Source organism: Podarcis liolepis (assembly GCF_965112155.1).
Source record: "Podarcis liolepis genome assembly, chromosome: Z".
Classification (NCBI taxonomy): domain Eukaryota; kingdom Metazoa; phylum Chordata; class Lepidosauria; order Squamata; family Lacertidae; genus Podarcis; species Podarcis liolepis.
Genome location: NC_139570.1, coordinates 38,848,528 through 38,872,039, shown reverse-complemented (window position 1 = coordinate 38,872,039; position 23,512 = coordinate 38,848,528). Strand labels below are relative to the sequence as shown.

At 43.5% G+C, this 23,512-nt stretch overlaps 1 protein-coding gene and 1 long non-coding RNA gene across 7 annotated transcripts in view; both read right to left on the bottom strand.

Annotated features, from left to right (window-relative positions):
- Positions 1–1,410: 1,410 nt before the first annotated feature.
- Positions 1,411–3,405, bottom strand: LOC310698470. Its single transcript, XR_014521540.1, has 3 exons — positions 2,656–3,405; positions 2,246–2,377; positions 1,411–2,049 (listed from the first exon to the last, which is right to left on the bottom strand). It is a non-coding gene; the product is annotated as an uncharacterized lncRNA (long non-coding RNA).
- Positions 3,406–5,367: 1,962 nt separating this feature from the next.
- The window catches only part of SCAI (suppressor of cancer cell invasion), a 91,015-nt gene continuing 72,870 nt past the window's right edge, over positions 5,368–23,512 (bottom strand). For 4 of the 6 annotated variants that reach the window (XM_083485564.1, XM_083485565.1, XM_083485562.1 and 1 more), the window contains 4 exons: positions 20,619–20,691; positions 17,153–17,326; positions 16,812–16,912; positions 5,368–16,128 (listed from right to left, as the gene is read on the bottom strand). In XM_083485564.1, coding sequence (XP_083341690.1) covers positions 15,979–16,128; positions 16,812–16,912; positions 17,153–17,326; positions 20,619–20,691 — 498 coding nt within the window. In that variant the 3' untranslated portion in view covers positions 5,368–15,978. Of the gene's footprint in view, positions 16,129–16,811; positions 16,913–17,152; positions 17,327–19,004; positions 19,182–20,618; positions 20,692–23,512 lie in introns of all 6 variants that reach the window. The other 2 variants (XR_014521525.1, XR_014521526.1) reach the window with 1 other exon arrangement.

Genomic DNA, 23,512 nt, shown 5'->3' with positions numbered 1-23,512 from the left:
GGCTGGCCAGTCCCCTCCCCCTGGTGCAGCATTGGGGGCAAACATGACTCTGCTCCAAGGCGGTGCCTGGGCATCTGTTTTCCATGCAGGCTTCCAAAAGAAGGTGCTCCAGAGGAACACCCCACATGCCAGAACATTTTCCTTGCATTCCAGTCACAACGCCACCCTTCCTTTTCCAAAACAATAAATGGACCCTGAGGAGTATGGCAAGCCAGATTCACCAGGTCAGGACGGAATTGCAGAAGTCCTTCTGTTGAGGCTGGAAAGGGCTTTTAAATTGTTTTAGCAGAATGGTTTTAATGGTTTCACAGAATTAATATACTGTCTGATGCTAAAAACCAACCCAGCTCTCACAGCAATAAACAATGTATTGAGACATTGTCATGCAGAACCCCATGAACAGAGGGACTGTTCATCTTTCAACCAAATTATTTCGTGGTTTAAAGATCCTATTCAGAATAAAGAATGCCTAGGACCATTCCTCCTTAACAGTGTATTATGTAATGTGCAGTCCAGAAAGCAGTTGTTCCATAATACTCGCATGGGCAGCCAGACCACAGTAGCTTACAGCCAGCATCTTTAGGGTACTACACGAAAGAAATACTCTTTTCAAAGATCTGAAAGGCCCAACAGTTATTCTTTTAGCACAGACTTGTGCTTGGCTGTGATTTGAATCTAAATCCTTCTTGCGCCCTCCCTCTAAGCATCACTTGCCATGTCAGAGTCCAAAAGCAGAGATATCCCTCTGAGTCTGAGCTTCCGGATTTGTAGGTGATCATGTTGCAGCCAGGTAAGCAGGTGGTCCAGTGCTTCCTTACAGGGATAGACCCGCATATTGTAGATAAGCAGCTCAAGAGACCCAAAGAGAAAGAAACTCTTTGGTGATGAGATGAGATACTTTCTTTGTCCCCACAACACACTTTTCTGATGGAGGTTTAGATGGGTTCTCATTTTATCCACCATCTGTAGTCTTACTTACAGATGAAGAGTTGGCTCCAACTATGTTCTGTGCTGAGCAAACCCGCTGAAATGAATGGACCTAAGTTCATCACGTACATCAAATCCAATTGGTCTACTCTGAAGAGAACTAAAACTGGAGACAATCCGGAGCCTTGACATGAGCCACAGAATATTTAAAGTAAATGATCACTCAAAGTACATAGTAGTGGTGAGGTCCAAATTCCAAAGGATGCATGTTGGGGAACCCCCATTGGGGTTGCCGTCTAAACTGGGGAGGGCGGATGCTATGTATTCAGTGGTCTGTGTTTGCCTGAGCTTGAGTCTGGACTATGGGTTCTGAGCTCCTGATTCAATACATGATGTCCAATCACAGATCATTTCAGGATTTGGGCCTCTGCCATTGGCCCTTGAACTCTGAGTTCATAGTTCTCTGGGCAGTGGTGAGGGGCCAGAAAGGCGCTTTGCCTCTAAACCTGACCCCTCCACAGGTGGTACGGCTCCATTAGGAACTCTACTGCTTGCTGCCATGCCACAGAGAGTGGAAATGGCTTGGTCTTCCCTGGTCTCCTGCACTCCAGAAGGATCCTTCAGTGATCTGGATCAGCCCCTCTGTGCTGCTGCATCTCTGCAGATGGCAAAAAGAGAGGGGGAACCTGCACCAATCTCACCCCTTGCTGCCTCGCCTAGAGGACAGAGGCCTGTTCCTGCCTTCTCGGCTTCTGCTCTGTTGCTCTTCCTGTTAAAGGACCTAATCCTGGCTATGGTACCACAGCGGGAGCCCTCCAAATCCTCTGTCTGTTGCCATGAGGCAGCAAATCAGCTGGGAATCCAGAGGGAGGAAGAGATTTGGAGACTGGCTGCTGACACTGTGGGGAGCGGGTTCTCCAGCTGCCTGACCTCCCCCCCACAGGGAGATTCCCAACATCTCTCTTAGGCCGGTAGAAGCCTGAGTGCCTCATACGTGAAAGAAAATTGGAGGAGGTATTCAACCACTTTCTCCAGGTGATGATAAGCTAAGATGGCCACTTCTCTGCCCTCCATTGTAGACCTCGGAGTGATCTTATGGAAGGCCCCCAGCAGCACCTCCACCTGTCAGAGATGAAGGAGAGGGTGACTCAGATGGTACCAGGAAGTAGGGCTGTCTCAGGACCCTTGGGCTGAGGTTCTTGTTCTGACATTGTGAGGCCCCTCCCAACAAACATGTGTCATGGCCACCCAATGGCATGGGGTGGACTCCCCTACTTCAAGGCGGAGATTCTTCTCTCCTACCCTGGCAGCATCCTACCTCCACTGCTTTGCCGCTGAACTCTTGCAGCAAGTGGGAGATGTCCAAGGGCTCGAAGGTGCTCTCAGCAGGAAGGTCACTGGCCAGGAAGCACTTGGCCTCCAGGAGCTGCTCCGCAGGAAGGAAGGTGACCTGAAACAAGACATGAAGGTCAGAGAGGTCCACAAGGAGAACACATTCATTCATTCAGAGCATTTGTACTCCTCTTTTCAGCCAAAAAGGCTCCCAGAGAGGCTTATACAAAATCAAAAACAAGACATTCCCTAGTCACAGGCTTACATTCAAAAAAACAAACCAACAAACACAAACAGAAGCTTCCTTTGACCTTTGATAGCTCTTTGCCAAACTTGGTGATACCATTATTCTACGTCCTAAAGCTAAGTCCCCTGGAAATGCCAACTTTCACTTACCCCCAGGAGCCTTTGAGATGCCCTATTCTAATCCAAATAAGCAAGGGTCACTACAGCAAACCTCTGCCAACCTATCCACGCTGAGGATGCCAGAACCTCAGTTCAAACAGACACAGCCTCCGTTGCTTGGTGACATGGAACACACGACCACCATGCCAAGATTCCAGGAGAGTCCATGTGGCCTAGTGGTTAGAGTGCTGGGCTTGGACCTGGGAGAGCAGGGCTCAATTTCCCGCTCGGGGCAGGAGGAAGCTATAGATGGCCCCCTGAGTTCCTTGGAGTTCAAGGAGGAGCATAGGAAGTTGCAGTGTTCTGCAGTGTTTGCAGCAAATATGAAAGCAGCACAAAAAGGAGACCAATACGGTGCCATGGATCAAACGTGGGACTTTCTGCATGTGAAGCAGGTGTTCTGCCATCACGCTTTGCTCTTTCTTCGGATACATGGAGTTTTCCATTTTGGTTGGAAGCGACCCAGAGTGTCATCTTGTCCAACCCCCTGCAATGCAAGCCTCAATGTATTCAATACTGTATGTGTTTCTTAAATATGTATATTTTAACTGATTTTATTAATGTTTTGATTATGTTATGTCTATTTACTATATAATTACAGTACAACTAACTAAATAAAAGAGAAACGTAAACAGTATTACAGTTTGCCAAGCTCATTAGCTTTTTTAAAATTTGTAATCCACAGTTAATACTTTAAAAAAGTGCTGATCTATACAAAGAAAGAAAACTACCTCCCTCCCCACCCAACATATGATGTAACAGGGGTAACTACCTCTTTCTCTCATGAGTTAGCATCCCTTCCAAATCATTCCCCAAGTTTCAAGCTCTTCCGCCTGTCAAGAAGGGCTGGGGCAGAGGTCCCGCCAACTAAGGGCTCAGGGGCAGTTACACAGGCAGAAGGCCCCAGCCAGGGTCCAATCCATACTTAACCTTTTTGGACCCAGTCTCTCTGCAAAGCTGCTAAATATTCTTCCAAATGTTGGTGTTGGAATCCGTCTGCTTCGGGAGACAAAATTGAATCTTGATGTTTTACTGTCAATTCAAAGGCCCGCTAGGCAGCGCTGTCATTGTGCTGGGAGCCTGTCTCCACGTGCAGGGGAAAAACGTCCCCTGTAGCATCATTACGGTGCCTCATGTCACAATCGGCCCCTCCTTTGTTATCCCCCACCCCGCGTGAGTAAGTGGGAGCTGCAGCCTTGATGTCGATTTGCCCCAGGCTGAAAAGCGCTGACTTCCAAGCAGGCGGGCAGGCAAGCAGAGCACAAGGCTGAAGCCCGCAGAGAAAGCTCGCAGGAGACGCCCCTGCAGATCATCGCTTCCCCGCAAAGCCGCTTGCCACCCGCGGCTGGATCCCGCGGCTAGATCCGGCCGCCGGGAAGCAGCAGGCGAAGAAGGGGGCGTGGACGCAGCTGCCCCCCACCACTCGGCTCCTTCCTCCCCTCCTGCTGCCGGGCAAGGGCGCCCCGCCGGATTGCAATGGCACTTCTGCCCCGCTGCTCCCCCCCCATCATCCCCCTCCTCTGCTCTAGTGCAGCAGTCTCTGCCTCGGCCGCCCTCCTTCCTCGTCGCCCGCCCCCCAGCCAAGGCAGTCCCTCCAAGACCCCACCGCCCCCTGCCTCCCAACAGAAGGATGGTACACATGAACGGCATGGAGCTGAGCGCGCCGGACTCCGCCCGCAACGGGGCGCTGCTCATCGGCGGCCAAGAACGCAGCTTCGAGCCCGGCCCCTTGTTGAAAGGTCCGCCCCCCTCCCCCGAGGAAGCTGCAGCATTGAAGCCCTTCCTCCGCGCTAGGCAAGGGCAGGGCAGCGGTGTTTGCCCGCGCACTTTGAAAAGCGGCGGCAGCTCTCAGTCTCCTTGCCAGCTAAGCGATAGCGGGACATTCCCGGATCTGTGAATTCGCGATGTCCCGGGACATTGGGGCATTTGAGGGGGTCAGCTGTTGTCTACCCTAGGGTGGCAGGAACATTGGGCCCTCCAAGTGTTGCTCAGCTCCAAAACCCATCAGCCCCAGCCGGCAGGGCCGAGAATGAAATGTCACTCTGGTCCCAAGGTGGCCATGCAAGAAGAAAATGCATTTCTGCTGGTAGTGGGTGGGGAGGTGTTGATTCCCCACCCCCCAAAAGCCTTTTGGATTGCTTCCCTCATATAGTTTTATGTTTAGCTCACTTCTCGGTAGAAATTTCCAGGTTATTTTCATTTCTAGAACCAAATTTAAGATATCTGCTGTCATTGACCAATGTGTCACATCACAGGAAGAAAAAACAGCACAATGTACTGCTAATGCAGGTGGGTTCTTTGGTCTCTAATCCAAGGCTTTAAAAAATCCACCAAGCATGGCATTTCCTAACTATTTTTCACAAGAATAAACTGCCGTGATTTTCAATAGTCATAATTACTATATATTGGTAGTATGCCCCCCAAAACCAGTTTCTGGGGAACAGGAGGAGAGTGTTTTAGTTCATATGTCCTGTTTATGGATGTTCCATAGGCATCTTGTTAGCCACTGTGAGAACAGAATGCTAGACTATATGTAGGCTTTGAGTTTGATCCAGCAGGGCTCTTATACTTTCTTAAAAGCCAGAATGTAATGAGATTTATTATTCATCAACGTGGTTGAGAATAATAATGATAAACAGTAATGATTGAGTTTCATTCATTAAAATGTGTAGCCCACCTATTCCTGAAGGCTGAAATGCACACTTTTAAGCAAATATGTTTATTGTATATTGGTAGTACATATAATTTGAGTGGGTCTCAGATACAAAATTCATGTACAATAATTCACAACCGATGAGTGTACTCACATTTCAAGCAAACATTAACCAACGTGAAAGCCTTAAATACACTGACAGCAAAACCCCAGAAATGTCATATCCTTGTTACTTAAACACAACATAAAAAGCATTTTTTTTACAGTATTTTGTTCCCTTGATGCTATGTTAGGTCTGTAGAGAGTCACAGTGTTAGATTGCAAATTTTATTTAGTGGAATTGTCTTCCCAAAAGCAGTAAACAGAAGGGAGTGGCAGACGCGCCAAATTTACAAAAGGTTGCCACATGCCCAGCTGTTACTATCTTGCGGAGATAGCTTTCATTGAACCCTTGGGAAAACACATCTGTACAAACCACAGCACGGATTATAAATATCAGGCAACAGAGAAATGTCAGATGGGACAAGAAAGGAAAACATCCATGGTTGGGCGTATGGCTTGGTAATTCAGATGCATTAGACACACAAGCTTTGTACGAGAAAAGGGAGAGAGAGAGAAAGGAAAGAGAATGAAAAAGAAAAAGATTGGGTTTCCACACTGATGGGGTGTGTAATGGTGTGTTAACTCTTGGCAAAGGGGGAGGGAAGCCATTTAGAACCTTGTAAACAAGAATGACCCCTGATCTCAGCATCAGAAAACAAAAGCATCACATCACACTGGTCAGATCAGGAATGTTGTAAAAATCTCAAGTCATAACATAGATAGACTGGCACCAAAGACGTGGTTATGTAATAAATGTAACAGTGGCTTTGTGAACCGTTACAGGGGTTCCCCTACAGCATCATCACATGCACTATGAACTAGCAGCACTGAGAACAGGTTAGGTACATGTAAAACGCTTGTGCTTCAATCCCTTTGAGAAAGAGATTCTAAGAGATACAGCTGTATATTCCCTACAACTGGCATCACAGTTCAATAAACATTTCAACCACAGACAAGCATTTGCCACAGATTAAAAATTTATCTTGTTTTTACCACTAAGAAGTCATGTTATTAGTTTCCAAATGAAGTGTTGTTGTTTTTAAAAAAGAAAAAAGTAGGCATGTTATTTTCTAATACAAGCTTATTTATTTGGTGTGTTTTTTAATTGCAAGTTTGTTAGCAATGTGGGGAATGTGCCATTCTAGGTAAAATGTTACACCACATCGCTTGACTTCAATTTAATGTTTGCTAGAATTTCAGCAGGGATCCAATCTCACTAAGACTAGCACTGGAGTTTGAAACTTGATTTCTGTGTATTCATAGCCCTTCCCAATTTAAAAGCTGTTGGTGTTGTCCAATATTTTATTTTATTTTTTAAAAAGCTTGCTGATGCATATTAGTTCAATCCTTTCCTTCAATTGTGCGGCAGGGTTCAGTGCTATTCTTAATCTATTGTACATAGGCTTCCTGCTGCATTATCCAAAACATGCCTGCATGAACAAAAGATGAGCAGAATCACCATAGCAGAGAACATACTACCATTTTTCTATAGTCGAACCGAGCATCTGCAGATCTAGAAGCTTACAAGGCACACATAAGCAAACGAAAGATGCATCAACATGCAAAAATGACACAGAAATCGGAGGCTTAAAGATCCACAATAGAATCAGTAATCAGGCCTTAGTGGTATTTAAAATTCAAAAGCCACCAGTTAAAAAAAATAAAGATAGAATCTGACGTCTAATTTCAATGCATTGTTCAAGGAATCGTTGCTTGTAGCATCATTACAAGATGTCCAACTGTTGCTTGTTCATCACTGTCAGCTCAGCCAGAAAAAACTGAAATAGTAAGCAGTCCCTAGCTTAAAACCAGCCTGCTGATTACAGATGCATTTACCTAAAAGGCACACTTCCTCCTAAGTAATCTTTCAGTTTTTTCCAGAGAAATGCAAAAATGTGCTCTATTCTTAGAGGAAGCAGTAGAATGTTTATTGTTTTTAATTATCTCCTTATCCCCTTACTCATCCTCATTTGGCTGCGCAACAGGACAAGAAGGTGAAAGAAGGAGAGTTGGTTGTTGTGCTTTAGGCTATGGCATAGTCGGCGGGGGGGGGGGGACTAACTTCTTGTGGCCCTCCAGATCTTCTTGGACTCAAACTCCCATCAGCCACAAGCAGCATAGCCAATGGTCAGCAGTGATGGAAGACGGGAGTCCGGCAATATGTGAAGGATCACAGCTTAGCTGATCCTGGCCTAGATATGAGCAATTCTAAGGAAGCAACAGAAGGTTAGTCCATGTTCTGCTTCTGCTGCCCAGCTTAAGCATGGCTTAACAACAATGATAAAGGAGCTAAAGAAGCCTGCACACTGAATGCTGGGAGCTTCTCACTTGGCAGCAGATGCATATTTTCTACTTAGTGTACATCTCACATTTACTTCTTGCATATGCTCTACTGTTTCATTGGAATTTGCTTCCAAGGAAGCATAGACTGAAACTTTAGACATGGCTAAATACAAAATAGATTCTAAATGAGAAACCACACAGATTCCAGGACAAACTTTGTTTCTGAAACTTCAGAATGAAGTGCTGGCTAGGTTACCCTTGGAAGAAAACAAAGAAGACCCACTTTAGATGCGAGAACTATTCTAACAAATAAGATTGAATGGGTACCTTAGTGCATTACATTTACATATCATTGGGTGCTAGCACAGCAGAGCAGAAAGAGTGAATGAAAGTCAGCCTTATTCTCAAAGCATTTGTTCAGGATTCTGTTTAACACAGGAAGTGTAGAGATTTGTATTCCAGAGGATCACAAGGCAAGGCTGAATATTAACTTTGTCTGATAAGATGATCAGCAAGTGGTAGATTTAAAATTGATTAGAGTTAAATGATCTGTACCTTGAAGTTTCCTGAACCACTAGCATATTCAGCAACACCAACAGCAATAACCACTTAAGTTGATTGCATGCTGTGGTCACAAGTAGGTCCAGTTTGGGTGTCCAGAGCACTTAGCCTCATCCTTCATTGTAGAGATTTTGCTACCAGCAATAGCTTTGCAAACGGTCAAGGGACAGCCAGTGGGCCTCAGCATCCCACCTACACCTCCCCCACCGCCAGTAATGCAGTAGCCTTTGGGCTAGATAGACACTGGCAATAATAATAAAGTAACAATACTTTTATTAATACAAATGTAATAAGCTGGGATTAGAGAGGAAAGGGGACAGAGAGAGAGAGAAGATGCTAAAGCAGGAAGTGAATGTAAAATCTTCAGGAAGATATGTTAATTCAGAAATCTTCAGACAGCAAATGTCACTGTGGATCCAGACACAGCCCATCCCAGGCTCCTCCTGTCTGAGCAAAGTGTGAGGTGAGGAGACAAACCTCAAGCCCTGCCCAAAATCCAGAGAGATTCAACCATGAAGGCAGCCATTTCTGGGAAGACATGTAGGAAGTGGGGGAGGGGAGAGTGTGTATTTTGGACTAGCAGGGTCACCAGGAAGTCTGTGGAAAGGGCAACTTTGCCTTAAGTCCTGAGGAGTGGGGATGTACCTGCATATCCAGCATTTACTTGCCTGATTTTCCCCTCTGTTACTGTGTGAGGAGCCCAACAGGCCCTACAGAAGTTTTTCTCCAGACCAAAACGACTTATACAGTGGTACCTTGGGTTACAGACGCTTCAGGTTACAGACTCTGCTAACCCAGAAACAGTACCTCGGGTTAAGAACTTTGCTTCAGGATGAGAACAGAATTGCGTGGCGGCAGTGGGAGGCCCCATTAGCTACAGTGGTGCTTTAGGTTAAGAACAGACCTCCGGAACGAATTAAGTTCTTAACCTGAGGTGCCAGAGATGGTTTGGGCAGCTCATTAAAAGGTAAAGGAACCCCTGACTGTTAGCTCGAGTTGCGGACGACTCGGGTTGAGGCCCTCATCTCACTTTATTAGCCGAGGGAGCCGGTGTACATAAGCCGCTTGTGGTGAACCAGAGCAGCGCACGGAAACACCGTTTACCTTCCTGCTGGAGTGGTACCTATTTATCTACTTGCACTTTGACGTGCTTTTGAACTGCTAGGTTGGCAGGAGCAGGGACCGAGCAACGGAAGCTCGCCCCATTGCGGGGATTCGAACCATCAACCTTCTGATTGGCAAGTCCTAGGCTCTGTGGTTTAGACCACAGCACCACCCTCTTTAGGGGCCCTTTAAGGGATTTCATTTCTGTCACAATTGGCAGAAGCAACAAAACAAACAAAAATGGTGGGTCCCGTTGTAGTCCACCCCTCCCCCATTTCCTAGAATTCCCTCTGCAACTGAGTTCTTAAAGAGACAGTAGCTCTTTTACCAGTCCCAATAAATTCCTCCAAAAGAAAAGGAACGTGACAGAAGCAGGGCAGGACTGGAGGGTGAGATGGTCCTTCACTCTGGAAGAGGAGGCAAAAGACTTGAAATGCCTTGGAGCCATCCTATTAACTGAATGCCCTCCACTCCTCTCTGGAAGATGGCACTGCAGGAGATGCAGCACAGAAAGGCTGCCTGTGTCTGGTGATCGAATTACAATACAAGGGTTCACCCAGCTGCAGAAATTTATGTGGCAAGACCTCTGAGTATTATATGATGAAAAGACCTAAGAGGAAAAAGCAGACTTTGAAACAGTATGCACAAGAGAGTATGCTTTGGAAGTGCCTATATATATATATATTTTAAATGTGAAGTTCATTAAATGAAAAAGGGAATCAAACCCTAACACAGCAGGAAGTCTTGTCCAATCCCTAATCCCCCCCCTTCCACTAAGCATAAGACAACAACCTGGATTCAAAGCAAGTTCACAGGGGGACATGAACATCAATTTCTATTTTTGGAGATCCACCTAAATTCAAGACTACTCTCAGCTTTTCCTTTTGCCTTTCTAGTCTCCAAGACGTGTCCAAGCAGCCATTTCAGATCAAAATATCATTTCTCTCCACACTCAAAAAAGAGCAGTTTTTCTATTTGGAAACCATTACTAAAATACACTGCAAAAAGCAAGTTATGGCTTTAAGGGTCTCAACCAGAGCTAATTTATTATTGCCATGCCAGCACATAGCAGTGCTGTAATATATTCAGAACAATACAGTTAAGTGCTTGAAGCCCCAACAAACTCTAAAACCTACTGCTCACTTTCCACCAGAACCGCTAAAGCAAGGGAGAGCTTCCCTTTTTCCTGGGTTCAAATCTGTGAAGTTTTACAATATCAATCTATGTTGAAGGAAAAGCTCACTTGACCAAAGGCTACTACCGCACTGGAGGCAAAAAATCTATGTAACAGGTGCTAGTCAGGTTTGCATATTTGAAAGTAGGGTTGCATGGACGTAGCAGGAACTTTTTTGGAGGGCAGACCTTTTGTTGGGGGGCAGCTATGTATTTTTATTGTTATTGATTGGGGGGCAGCTGCCCCTCACTGCCCCCCTTGGCTACGCCTATGCAGGGTGGGATCTGCATATGCAGAGCAATGTTATCAATGACATCAAGGAGAGGCAGAGAGATATCAAGAAGTGCCAAGACTTAGGCTGCAGGATAAGGAAGACTTATTACTAGACTCTTCATTCTTACATCTCTGCTTTGGCCAACAGTACTGTTCGCCTCTCCGGTATCAGGGCTTGTTTAGTATTACATGAACTACCTACATTTTTTGCTCTGTGGTGTATTTCGTGTATGTACAAACACACCATGGGGGGGGGGGGAAATATTGGAGGTTTATGTAATACTGATTCTATACTTCATATCCATAAAGAGCTGTACCATGTGCTGAGAACATACTCCTCCTAGACAAGGTGTTGCTGGAAACTTCAACCCAACAATGCTGGCTCAAAAACAGCTAGTGTATTGGCCCATATTGAAAATCAGCAGATAGTCTCCAGAGTCTTTTAAATCCTTGAAACTATTGACTGTGATCATTTGGCCCTTCAGATGATCACTGGCCAGGTTGGCTGGGGCTGATGGAAGTTGGAGCCCAACAACAACAACTGGATTCCCACACCTTCCCCATCTCTGACAAAGCATTTTCACTGCCTTAATTTGTCTTTCTGGATTTTAAAGTTGACTGCACCAAAATAATAAACAGTTGACTCACAACTTACGCACACAGAGTTTTAAGCACTTGGCCAAAAAACCCCAAAAATAAATTATAAAGGGGGCAGGTGTTTGGGGGAAAATATGTTGGCAATCCCACCTGCCATTGCACTCACCTTGAGAGAGTGGTCAGAGGGGCAGGGAGAGTTTTCAGAGGCCTTGGGAGAGTACAGGTGGCCTTGGGATGGCATTTGGAGGTACAGGAGGAATGGGTTGTGAGTGTGGGTTGTTGTTGTTTTTTTACTATACATGATTTTGGCTTTGTGTGCTATACCCGCAACATAATCTCTACATAAGTTGAGAGTCGATTGTACAAGCAAAACTGAGACAAATGTTCCTGTTTACAACCTGTGCCTTATGCAGGCATTAGAGAAGCCAACTTTTCTTTACCCAATTTCAGCTAGAAACATAAACTACAATGCCAGACTTACTTATCCACTTAAATCTAAGTTGTTGGTTGTTGTTTTTAAAAAAGAAGCCGTTCAAATAGAATGTAGTACTTTTGTAGAATATATGAAAGGGGGGATCTGGATACAAAGACCAATTCATCTGGTAAGGTCTTTCAGTATCTCTCCATCATATTTTTCTAAATTTAAAGCTAGTAGCATAATTTCAAAAATGGATAATGTCTTCATCCAGCAGAGTTGTTCCCTTTGCTTGATGTGGAGATCAGCCCAAATAGTACCACATGATCACTTGAGCATTTCCTTGAGCAATATGTGGTATGGAAAAGGAGAATGGTTGCCTGCCTTCGATTTCAGCAAACATTCCTTGCCACATCCTTGTGGCCACAATGATAGGAATATCCTGTATTTGTTTAGTTGGTACAGTGAAGGGTGTCCCTCACTATTCATTTGATTGTCCTATACATAACAGGGCCAGAAAATACTTTCCTCAACTCTTAATTTGGTTTGATTCTATATCAAGCCTGCAGATCTTTGCAGGCAAACCATCAGGCTTGTTACAGAAAAGAAGCTGCAGCAGAAAATATCAAGATAAGATTACATCAATGTGGTAGACTGGATATTCTTAAAACAAAATTGTAATATCTGTCCTTATTTGCTTTTAAAAATATAGTCCTTTAATTATTTGAACTTTGCATATCTGTTATGCTGGACTATGTATGGCTGGGATCCAGTTTTAACCTAAATCTACAGTTAAAGCAAAACTTGAACAGAATACAAAATGCAAACTCTAAAACAGAAATCTCATTTCCAAGCTTGTGGACACAAGCTATTTCAGCTAAAATGAGGCAACATGGAGTAAGGTAAGTCAGAGCCAACTGTGGAAACTGACATATGATCACCACAGGTGACCAGAGAAACCTTTGGACCTTGAAAAGGAAGAATCTCCTTGATGGAAACCTTGGCTTCCAAAATGAACACAAGTGTTCCATATTCTTAGTAAATTTCCCCTAAGAACCATTTGCCATTTAAAGACTACTCAGAGGTACATCGGCGGTAGAGGGAGACTTATTGGCACCAGAATGTTTCAGGGACGTCAGTGTGTGCCCATCATCACAAACCTTTGGTTTGCAAACATTACAAGGTCACAGTTCAGTAAGAATTAGATGAAATACTTCTCCCGAGTTTAAGGCCTACACAAGTCCCTAATCTGTTTTTGGACAGTGAAGTCCTCCAATAAGAAATTCACATTGCTGAAACTAGGCTTCTGAATTATGGACCCATTAAACCACCGTCTTGAGCAACGGCACTCTTAATTATGCTCTCTTGCAATAGAACAAATTCTGCTCAGCACCTATGCTTAGATTTTTTTAAAAAAAATTCCGTATTCACATGCTTCTCAAGCTATCACACACACACACACACACACACACACAATTTACAAGAAGCACCCTCCACAAGCTAGCAGGCTGTGCATATAATACATATAACAAACACCTTTTACCTACACTGTTGTTATTTTACTTTTTAAAAAATCAGGAAAATGGGAGCACCCCAGGGAAAAAATGCAGCAGTGCCAGTTACCAAACCTAACTTGATGGAAACAACTTGGCAATTAAACTGTTCTTTCCAATTGCCTGTCAAAAGTGAAGGCATTTTAGAAGCAAGCTCACTGGGGAGCAGGGAAGAGAACAACATCTCTCCAAAAACTATGTATCTACTTGCCCATGCCCCATTGCACTTTTTTTGCCCGACCTAAGGCACCTCTCGCTACACCTCCCAAGCACTGCCTTCTCAGAGTCTGGAATGCATCTCAGTTCTGCTGTTGTGCCCAGCTTGTTGGCTATTGCATCATACTTTGGGCAGCGGCGTACATGGCAGCCTGCTGGAAGAGATACGAAGGAAGCAATATTTTATGCGTACAAAACAGATTCAGGAAGAAAAAGAAGAAAAAGAAACACTTACTCCATTGTTCTCTCCTTGGCCTCCATGAAACCCAAGCTGCAACAACAAAACTCTTGCTTTTCCTATTTGACATCTCAAAGATATACCCCACAACTGCAGAATTACAGAAAACGCTCAATAAGCTTAAAAAAGTAAAGCCTGAAATGTGTGCTCACTGTGTTTGGTGGGTTAATCCTGAATGTACTGGCCAACAACTCCCCACAACACGCCCCCATTTGCAAGATGACCACCAAAGGAGTCTTTATCAGCAGCCCTTCCAGGACCATCTGGAAGACACTTAACACACAAACCTATGCTGTGTAATTTTGCCAGGACTTCCTATCCATTTTCAAATGAAACGGAATGTGTTCTTTACATTGTAAGTCTTTCAAAGCCTGTTGCTGTACTCAAAGATGAACATATTCCTTGGTGGGCAAACCCCCCCCCCCTGAGGTCTTTTCCAAGATGGTTGTATAGGAGCAGGGGTAGACCTCTTGAGCCACAACGTGCCTTAAAAAGCTGGGTGCTGAGGACAATTTGAGAGCAGCACCCTTCCCCAGCAACCCTTTCCTTCTGCTGCAGCATTCCTATTCCATTATAATTATATACTAGTATCTTCCTATGTTGAAAACAGACAGGCTGCCTTCAGGCAGTTTAGCTTCCCTTGCATTGCTCCCCTCCCCTTGACACCCCAGCAAAAACCCTCTGGCAGCAGCCTTCAGATTCCTGTAGATTGGCCCTCTAGATTGCTGCTGGACTACAACTCCCATCATCCTTGGCCAAAGGCCATATGCTTGCCAAGGCTGATGGGAGTTGTATCCAGCAACACCTGGTGGGCTAAAGGTCCCCTGCACTTGCTGTAGGCAGAATAAATACTTAAGGGCTCAAATGAAAAGTCAGTATATTCCCCCACACCTTCTCATCTAAACACAGCTATGGCAGGGAAGATTCATGTTTTACACAGGCAGTGAGGGGAGGGACGTGCCTTTCCCACAACTATAAACAAGGTTTTATTTTGAGCAGCTCAGCCACAGAGGCAAGGCAGTGATCTTTTCCCCACTACACAGCATCAACTTGTGTTGTCAAATCACAAAAGACTGGGTAGGAGTGGGGGGTAAGAAAAGTGGCTCTCTTGGATCTGGGGAACACCACAAACAGGTTAAGGGTTTATTCACAGTCCAAGTGTGGCAGTGGTAGTTTGAAGCAGTTCCTTGCCATGTGTTCATGTGCAGAGAGAGAGGCTGGCATTTTCCATCCCTAGATACAAGTCTCTGGGCAGAAGCTGAGGAATGATACTTCATTGTGTGGCGGAGGAAGGCAGATTGTCTCCTTCTGAGGTTTCAGAACCCAAAAACTGACTGGTTCTGACCTTCCTCCCAGGGCAGGAGGATCGTCATGGCTCTGCAAGAGGCACGGAGGGTGGTCCAATAAAGAGATGGGGGCCAGTCTCTTGATGTGATTCCTATGTCAGGAGGCGATTCCTTCACAGGCTGAGATGGGATAAAAGTCCTGCATTCTTAATCAACATGCAACATAGCTTTAACATCTGGATAAGGGGATTTATGGGAGTAGGGAACACTACATTTTCTGCGATCCCTTCAAAAGTGATGCTCCTTCTTGAGTTGGCCATACATATCTTGTTTTGAAAGACTTTTTATTATTGCTATTGCTGCTTTGCAATGAGTGATCCCATGTTTCACATTTCAATTCCAGAATCTTTGGGGACAGAAGAGGTCTTCTTCTTGGTTTGTTTGTGTTTTGTTTTTGCTTCCAAATTTTTAAAAATCGTACAAAAATAAAGAATTTCCACATACAAGGGCGAAAAGTGACCAATAGCATTTTTTTCCTAAATACTTAGGCTCATTTATGATGTGTCGCTGGTTCTCAACCACCACAAACCAAAATTTTAAACCCAAGGGATTCCTTTAAGTCTTTAATTTTTTTAAAAAGATGCAGGAGGGATTAGTTTATAAAATTGACCCCATACAGAATGGAACAGCCGTGCCCACAGCCATTTCATTTGTTTAAAAAAATAATCATTAAGTTTAAAAATAAAAATCAAGTAAATTCCTTTTGTGGATCTTCACATTAGAAAACTGCACCATTTCAAAAATCTGTGGCTGGGAAACACCCCATTGCAGTAAGAAAGCCAGAATGTGTATTTCCATTTTAATAATCATCAAGCGTGGTTTCCAGGAACACATTTCGAACATCCAGCATGGAAGCCAACTCCAAAATATGCTTTTGGAGGTGTGGATTCTCCACAGTTTCGTCCCTTGGCAACTGGGGGTAGGATTCTGGATAATTTCTAGTTTCCTGCTATAGGAAGCGGGGAAGAGGAGGAGAGAAAAAACAGAATTTCAATTTTCCAGTACAGTAATCATTGCAATTTCATGAAAACTATCTAAGTGGTCCTCTTTTCAGCTTCTACTGAAGACCTCCTTCTTCCAAGAAGCCTTTTAAGTAGAGATTATTTTCCAGTTTGTATCTGGAATTGTTTTAAAGGTGTTTTTATTGTTTTATTGTTTGCTACCCCTGAGCTCCTTTGGGAGGAAGAGAGGGACAAACAAGATATATTTATGCTGATGATCTGTGATTTTAAATTTTACCTTATTTTTTTTAAACACACACACACACATGTATGAAGAAAGCTGTGTAAAAATTTAATATAATAATCAGCATAACTAACATAGATGTTTTCTTAATTGTCTGTGCTTGGTGGTATAGAAAGGTTTATGGCAAATTTTGAAAGGTTAAAATAGAAGGTGCCTGCTGGGCCTCCTTAGGGAGAGCATTCCTACAGGACTGGGCCTAATGTTGCTAAAAACTTGACGGCTGCTTTGATTTCACTGGGACTACTCAAAGTAGAGCTTGGTTGGATACAATCCACAGTCAGCATCTATCAAAGAGCTGTTTCAACAACAAGAAGGGAAGAGTTCAATGCTGCTTTGAGATTTTCAAGCAGTATGATTTTTTAAATAAAATAAATAATAGATAAATACCCGGAAGATTTTGTGCATCCTCATGGTAGCTGAGCAAAAGATGAATCTTGTTAGAAGTAAGCGAAGGAATTCATCTCCAAAAAACTGGAGAAAGGCCTGATCTGCAGAAAGTAAGAAGGCAGCTCTTAAAGAAAAGCTGAATTCAGAAAGTTATTTTTTAAATTTCTGGAGTGGAAAGGAGACTCTGAGTTGCATGTAATGCTAGTCAGACTCATTAACATCAATCTGTCTACTCCAAATAGGACTAAGATGTGTAAAAATAGTAAAAATAACAAACTCATCATCTTTGTTCATTTTCAGCTGCATGGTTCCCTTGGTCTAAGCATACCTACAGTACATACCTATGGAACGGGAATGAGTCAGCAATTGTGCAATATCCCGGTTGATTTTGCGAAGGTAATCATGACACTTGTCCCACAATCCTTTGCGCATGCTTGATAATCCAGAGACAAATAGGAATGCCATTAAAGGATTGTTCAGGAAGAAGGTGAAGAGGCTGCCTCGCTGAGACTGATCTGGAAGGAAATGAACACAAAATGCACTTAGCATACGAAACAGGAGAGGTGGTTGCCCACTGTTAACAGCCATACAACCCTCTACCATGACACATAAATAGGGAGGCACTATTATAAATGCACCAAAAATGCCCTCCTATCCAAGTCTCACAAACTTTGCTTAGCACTGAGCAGCAGCAAATTTATGTCAAGGGTCTAACAGGTTCCCTATAAACCCAAGGTTGTATCAAAAGAGGTTGTACTCAGAGCAGACCCACTGAAATGAACATGCCTAAATTAACGATGCTCATAAATTTCAATATACCTAATCTGAGTAGGATTGGCTACAACTCTCAGATTTATTTCATTTTGCATACAAACTCACATTTTCTTTTTATTATTTTTTAGACATACAGTCTGCTTCATCCTTACAGATGGCATTGGGAACTAAAGGTGGTGGGGGGGTTTGTTTTGTTTTTTTAAAGCACCAACAGAACAATTGCTCACTTACTGAAATCTCCACATGTTCATGATCTAACCTTAAGCTCCAAAAGGCCGGTCCAAACAAGGTAGATTTTACACTGCCGAAACGTGTTTAGGCTTCGACTGTTGACAAATGGAAGGGGGGTGGGGGACCAAAAGCCATTCTATGATGTGAACTATCATTCTGTAAGGTACCAGCAGAAATCTGTCTATCCAAAGATATGGAACCTTAGGCCCAGGAGCCAAATATACCTGGCTTAGGGAAATCTCCCTAGGTTACAACCCTCAGTGACCCTGATTCGCATCTCAATATGCCTTGCTGGAATATGCCCTTGATTTCTGAGACCACCTTTTGCTTGTATGGATGGAGGAAAAAGAAGGGGCGTGTGTGAGCATGTGAGGAAAATGTTCTGCTGTACAAAGGTAAAGTTTACATTTGTTGCCCTGCCCACTACTGGCATATGGACCCTAGAAGATTTCTCAGAAGGGAATGTGGTCCTTGGGCTGCAAAAAGGTTCCCCATTTCTATTATATCCTACTGATCACTGCAGACACCCTGGCTGTGGCGATCAAGGAGTGTTTCCTAATTATGATGTACCCACTGATAGCTATATTATTTGATTATCTGTTACCCAATGCAAAACATTTCTCCAAAGCGTCATCCAATATCCCCAACCCAATCCCCAAAACACACATATGAAGAATTATTTGCCAGCAATCACCATCCCAATTATTCACCAGAATGAAAGCTGATCCTTCAAACTTGACTAGCTCTTAGCTCTGTTTCAAATTTGTACAACTAAGTAAAATGAGAAAAAGGAGAGATTTAAGGTTCTGATCAGCAGGAACATTACACTAAACAAGATACGATCTTCCTCCCCTCTCCCGCTGGAGACATTCACCAGTTGGTAGGTGTTTTCTGCTTGAAAAAGGGTAAGTTCTATTATTTTCATCATTCCTTTGACTGAGGCTATGTACATATTATACATTTAAAGCACACCCTTCTCTGGGAAAAAAGAAAAAAAAGAATCCAGGAGCTACAATTTCAAGTACCCACAACGAACTACAGTTCCCAGGTTTCTTTTGGGGGGAGATTTAATGTTGTTGTTTTTTAAAAAAATGTATGATGTGTACTCAGCCTCATTTAGTGTTCTTTTCACAGGAACAATATTTATTTATTTTTACTCAAAACCTCTTGGCACATAATAGAACTTACCTCAATAAGGCCAAAGGGTGAAGTCTCCAGCTCCTTTCATGCATTCACTGCTGACCACCACCTTCCTGTGTCACAAATTATGTCACCAGACTGGACTTCATGCTGGGAACCAGTAGCAGTAAAGGGGCTGCTCTCTCAGAGAGCGACACACCAGAGAACCACTTACAGTTATGGGGACTGGAAAAATGGGTTGGAAAGTTAATAGAGAGCTTTTGAATCGATCAAATATTTCGCTCCCTAATTAGATTACAAGGCACTCCAAAAAGACTTCCGTTAACGTTAGTCCAGGCAAGGAAGAAACCCTAAGAGAGAGTGCCCACCACAGTTACCGCTGCAAAGGAAGAGGAGATAATACCACCCCCCCTGCCCCACATTTTATCTGCATGAAGCAAAAGGACAGCGGACGTTAAGGAGAAAAGGAGCCGTTGTATGCTCTGTTTGCACTATATATTTAAATCAGTATCATGCCACTATAAACAATCATGGCTTCCCCCAAAGCATCTTGGGAACTGCAGTTTCTTAGGGTGTTTAAAGTCGTTAGATTAATTCCCCTCACAGAGATACACTTCTCAGTGTGGTTTAACAATCAATTATTCTTCCCAGGGAACTCACTTTATTTATTTTGCGAAAAGTGACTAATAAATATAATAAATAAAAACAATAACTCTAGGAATTGTAGATTTGTGACATGAATAGGAATCTCCTAGCACCCATAACAAACTACAGTTCTCAGGATTCTCTGGGGGAAACTGTGATTGTTTGAAGCAGTATACTACTGCTGTAAATGTATAGCGCAGAGGGGTCCTTACACAGACCCTGGGTCCATCCAGATTGATACTGTAGACATCGACTGACAGCAGCTCTCTGGGGTGTCAGGCTGGAGTCTCTCCCAGCCATACCTAGAGATGCCAGGGATTGAATCTGGAACTTTGTGCATGCAAAGAAAATGCTCAACCCTCTGGACTATGGTCCTATCCCCCAAGAAAATAAAGAGCCTGATTGCACCTTGACCTTTAAAGCCCTACAAGGCTCAGGAGCACAATAATTCAGGGATTGCCTCTCCTCATACAAACCAGCCCAGTCCCTGCAGTCTTCATTTGAAGTCCTTTTCTATGTGCCCCACCTGAGCATCTGAGAGAAGTGAGGAGGCTGGCAACACTTTTCAGTAGTACCACCTGCGGAATGCTCTCCCCGGACTCATGCCTGGTGCCATTCTTATCAATCCCTAGGCACCAGGCTAAGAGCTTTTTGTTTACCAAGCAGTGGAATGAACAATGCAACAGCAACAACAGGACTAAGCACCAGAGTTTCACCAAGCATCCAGGACACATGTTTGCTTACAGGCAGCCAATTTCAAGGCTCAACAAGTATGTTAGTGAAATATTTATTGTAAACTTCCAGACGACAAATGCCCTGTTCTTGCAAAAAAAAAGAAAGAACTGCTCACTGTGGTTCAGGGGATCAAATGAGGGTCGGGAGATTGGGAGGTGCCACTGCAGCTTTTTAAGCTGGGAAGCTAATAACCCCTTTCCACTGACTTTTGTTGTTGCTGTAAAATACAGGAATACAATGCAACACCTCAACTCCTGTTACAGAGGAAAAACACCTTCATACCTTGCAACGCTTTTGGATATGCTGTTGGTGAAAGTAGGCACACCAGTGGTTGTCCAAATAAGTTTGTGAAATTCTGGAAGAGGAGCGAGAGAAAGAGAGAGAGATCTCAGCAGTTTGGTTTGAGAACACATACAGCAATAGGAAGCTAACGGAAAGGTAAACCTGATCAGTTGGTTGAAGAGGAGGGCTACTGGGAGCCCCATACAAAAGAAAGAGTGGGATGTTCAGTATAAAAGTAAAATTCCCTAGCAATATGTCTACGCCTCTGCATCACAAACATGTTCTTCTCTGCCAAGGCTAAACACAGGGTGCTCTGGAGACACCCAAGGCCAGGCCACTGGCACCAGAGGGACTTGACTGTCACCAGGTGATCAGCACTAAATTGTGTTTGTGTCACTCAGAACTACCACAGTGCTGCTTGCAACCTAGATTACTCCCTGGTGGCGAGCAAGATCCATCTCTAGTCAAAAAGGGCCCATAGTACAAAGCAGAAAGTGTGGCCTTGAATCAACACCACCAGAACGGTCATACCTGAACTTTATGAACGCTTTCCTCTTTTAAAAAAATATCCAAATATTTTTATTGGTTTTCACGTAAATACAAGAACAGCATATAAATACAGTAACTTTGTCCAGTGGTACCTTCTTATTAAGTTTCATAGGCAGTACACAGTACACAGGCAATACGTTTATTTATGCACTGTCCTTTAAAGTATCCGCTCCATAGAGATTCTTGTGTTGTGTGTGGAATAAAAGTATCTTCTGTCTCATTTATAAAGGAAAAGAATGGAAGCCAAGTCTCGCCAAAAGTGTCTATCTTTGAAATGCCTTTAATTACCCTTCTATGACGAGTAAGGTGTCCTGACAGAGCCATATTCCAAATATTATTTACCAAGATTTCAATGGGGATTTCAATAGGTTTCCAGTATTGTCAGCTACTGTTAATCAGGCTGCTGATAATAGAAAAAATACTAAGTCTCCGTATTTAAAGTTATTATTTAAACTTGAGTCTAAGGATAACAAGGCAAGAACTTAATTGGGTGGAAGGGATTGCTGCATAATTTTGAGACGTGGGCAACTTACATCCACCAGGAGCTACACCTCAATGCCTTCCACATGTGCTGTGTCAAAGATTTTGGTTATCACATGGGAGGACAGAGTTTCAAACAAAGACATGCTCTCCCAAATGCACATTCCCAGCATGTTCACACTCCTGTCTCAGACATCTATGCTGCTTTGGCCATGTCCACAGAATGGAAGATGGCAGGATCCCCAAGAATGTGTTCTATGGGGACCTGGTTTCAGGCACTAGGCCTATTGGCAGACCAAATCTGCATTTCAAAGATGTCTGCAAATGAGACATGAAGGCTGACAACATCAACCCCTTGGAGTGGGAATCAGTTGCAGACGACTGCAGTGCCTGCAGAAAGTCAAGTTGTGTATCCCTAGCAGGAGGAATTACCACTGGGAGAAGCACAGAGATTAAAAAAAAAGAGCCATGGCACATCTGCAGCAGCACAACTGGATGCCTTTATCTGCTCCAGATGCAACAAAACATGTCTCTCCCGTCTCAGTCTCTACAGCCACAGCAGATACTGTAACATTCCAACAGCTTGACTTCACCCTCAAAGGCGAACTCCTCCAATGCCTCAAGAGACAGAATGATGTCAACATTAAGAATTAATGCCTGAGTTTGATTCCCCACCCACCTCTTTCACTTCCCTTTCACTTTCCCCTTGTGTGTCAGGTTTTTGTCCGTAAGCCACTGTGGGAGCCTTTTTGGCAGAAGAGTGGACTACAAATGTTCTAAATAAGTAACAGAAGACTTTGCAGTGCACCAGGGGATGTCATGTGGACAACCCAACACAAAATTTAACTTTCTGTATACAACAGCTAATGAGACAAAGCAAATGTGCTCAGTTTTTCCAGCCAAATGAGTATTTTCTAGCACGTGGTGGAAAAGAGATGCTGGGTAAAGTTGGAAATTTAAGGCAGGGGAAAGGAAGGAAAGCATCCTTCTAGTTTCTATCCAGGACTCAGCCTGTTAAGACAGCAAGCGCTCTTCCAAATGTGTCAATTCCACTAAAATTCATTAAGTTAATTCCTACTAAGCTTGTTAACATATTAAAGAGCAGCTGGGTCTAATCAGAGTAATAGTCACCCCCCTTCTCTCCCTCCCAATGTCAAAGTGATGATTAAGCACAGAGCTCTGTGCTACTCTACCCAGGGAATGCGATACAGACACTCATATATATATATATATATATATATATTATGTGCAATAAGGTAACTAGAATTAGCAACAGCAAAATACAACTGAAATAGTCAAAACAAGGAAGAAAGGAAGTTACAGCACAGCTGCTGGCACATTAACATGGGTATGACTCTCCAAAGGGGCTGCAGTTATCCATGGGTTAACACATCACACCACCTTAGAGAACTCTAAAAAGTCCAGTTGCAATTGTGCTTTAAATCTCAGAAGTAAGCTTAGTACCAAATCCCAAATATGTTGGGTATTTCACTGTTTCATAAAGGACATTTTAGTGTTTTATAAAAGTCAGTTACTACTACCAAGGCATTATGTTTTTTAAAAATTTGTTTGGTTTTTTGCTTTGTTCCCTTGAATAAATTTTGTGTATACACATTACAAGAATGTTCTATTTACAACAAATGGCACACGTAAAATGCATTTTAAAAACATAAATTACTTTGGTGTAGGGAGAGGGGCTGACTTTAGAAGCACTCAAAACACAGACAACTTAAAATCATCTAATCTGTGAGTCCTGCAAGAGCGTCCCTCCCTGCTTTGCTGGGGTGGGGTGGGGGGCAGCACCCCGATTCCAGCTGCAAAAGCAGCTGGTGCTGGAGAGGCCATAGACTATCTGACCTGTGAGG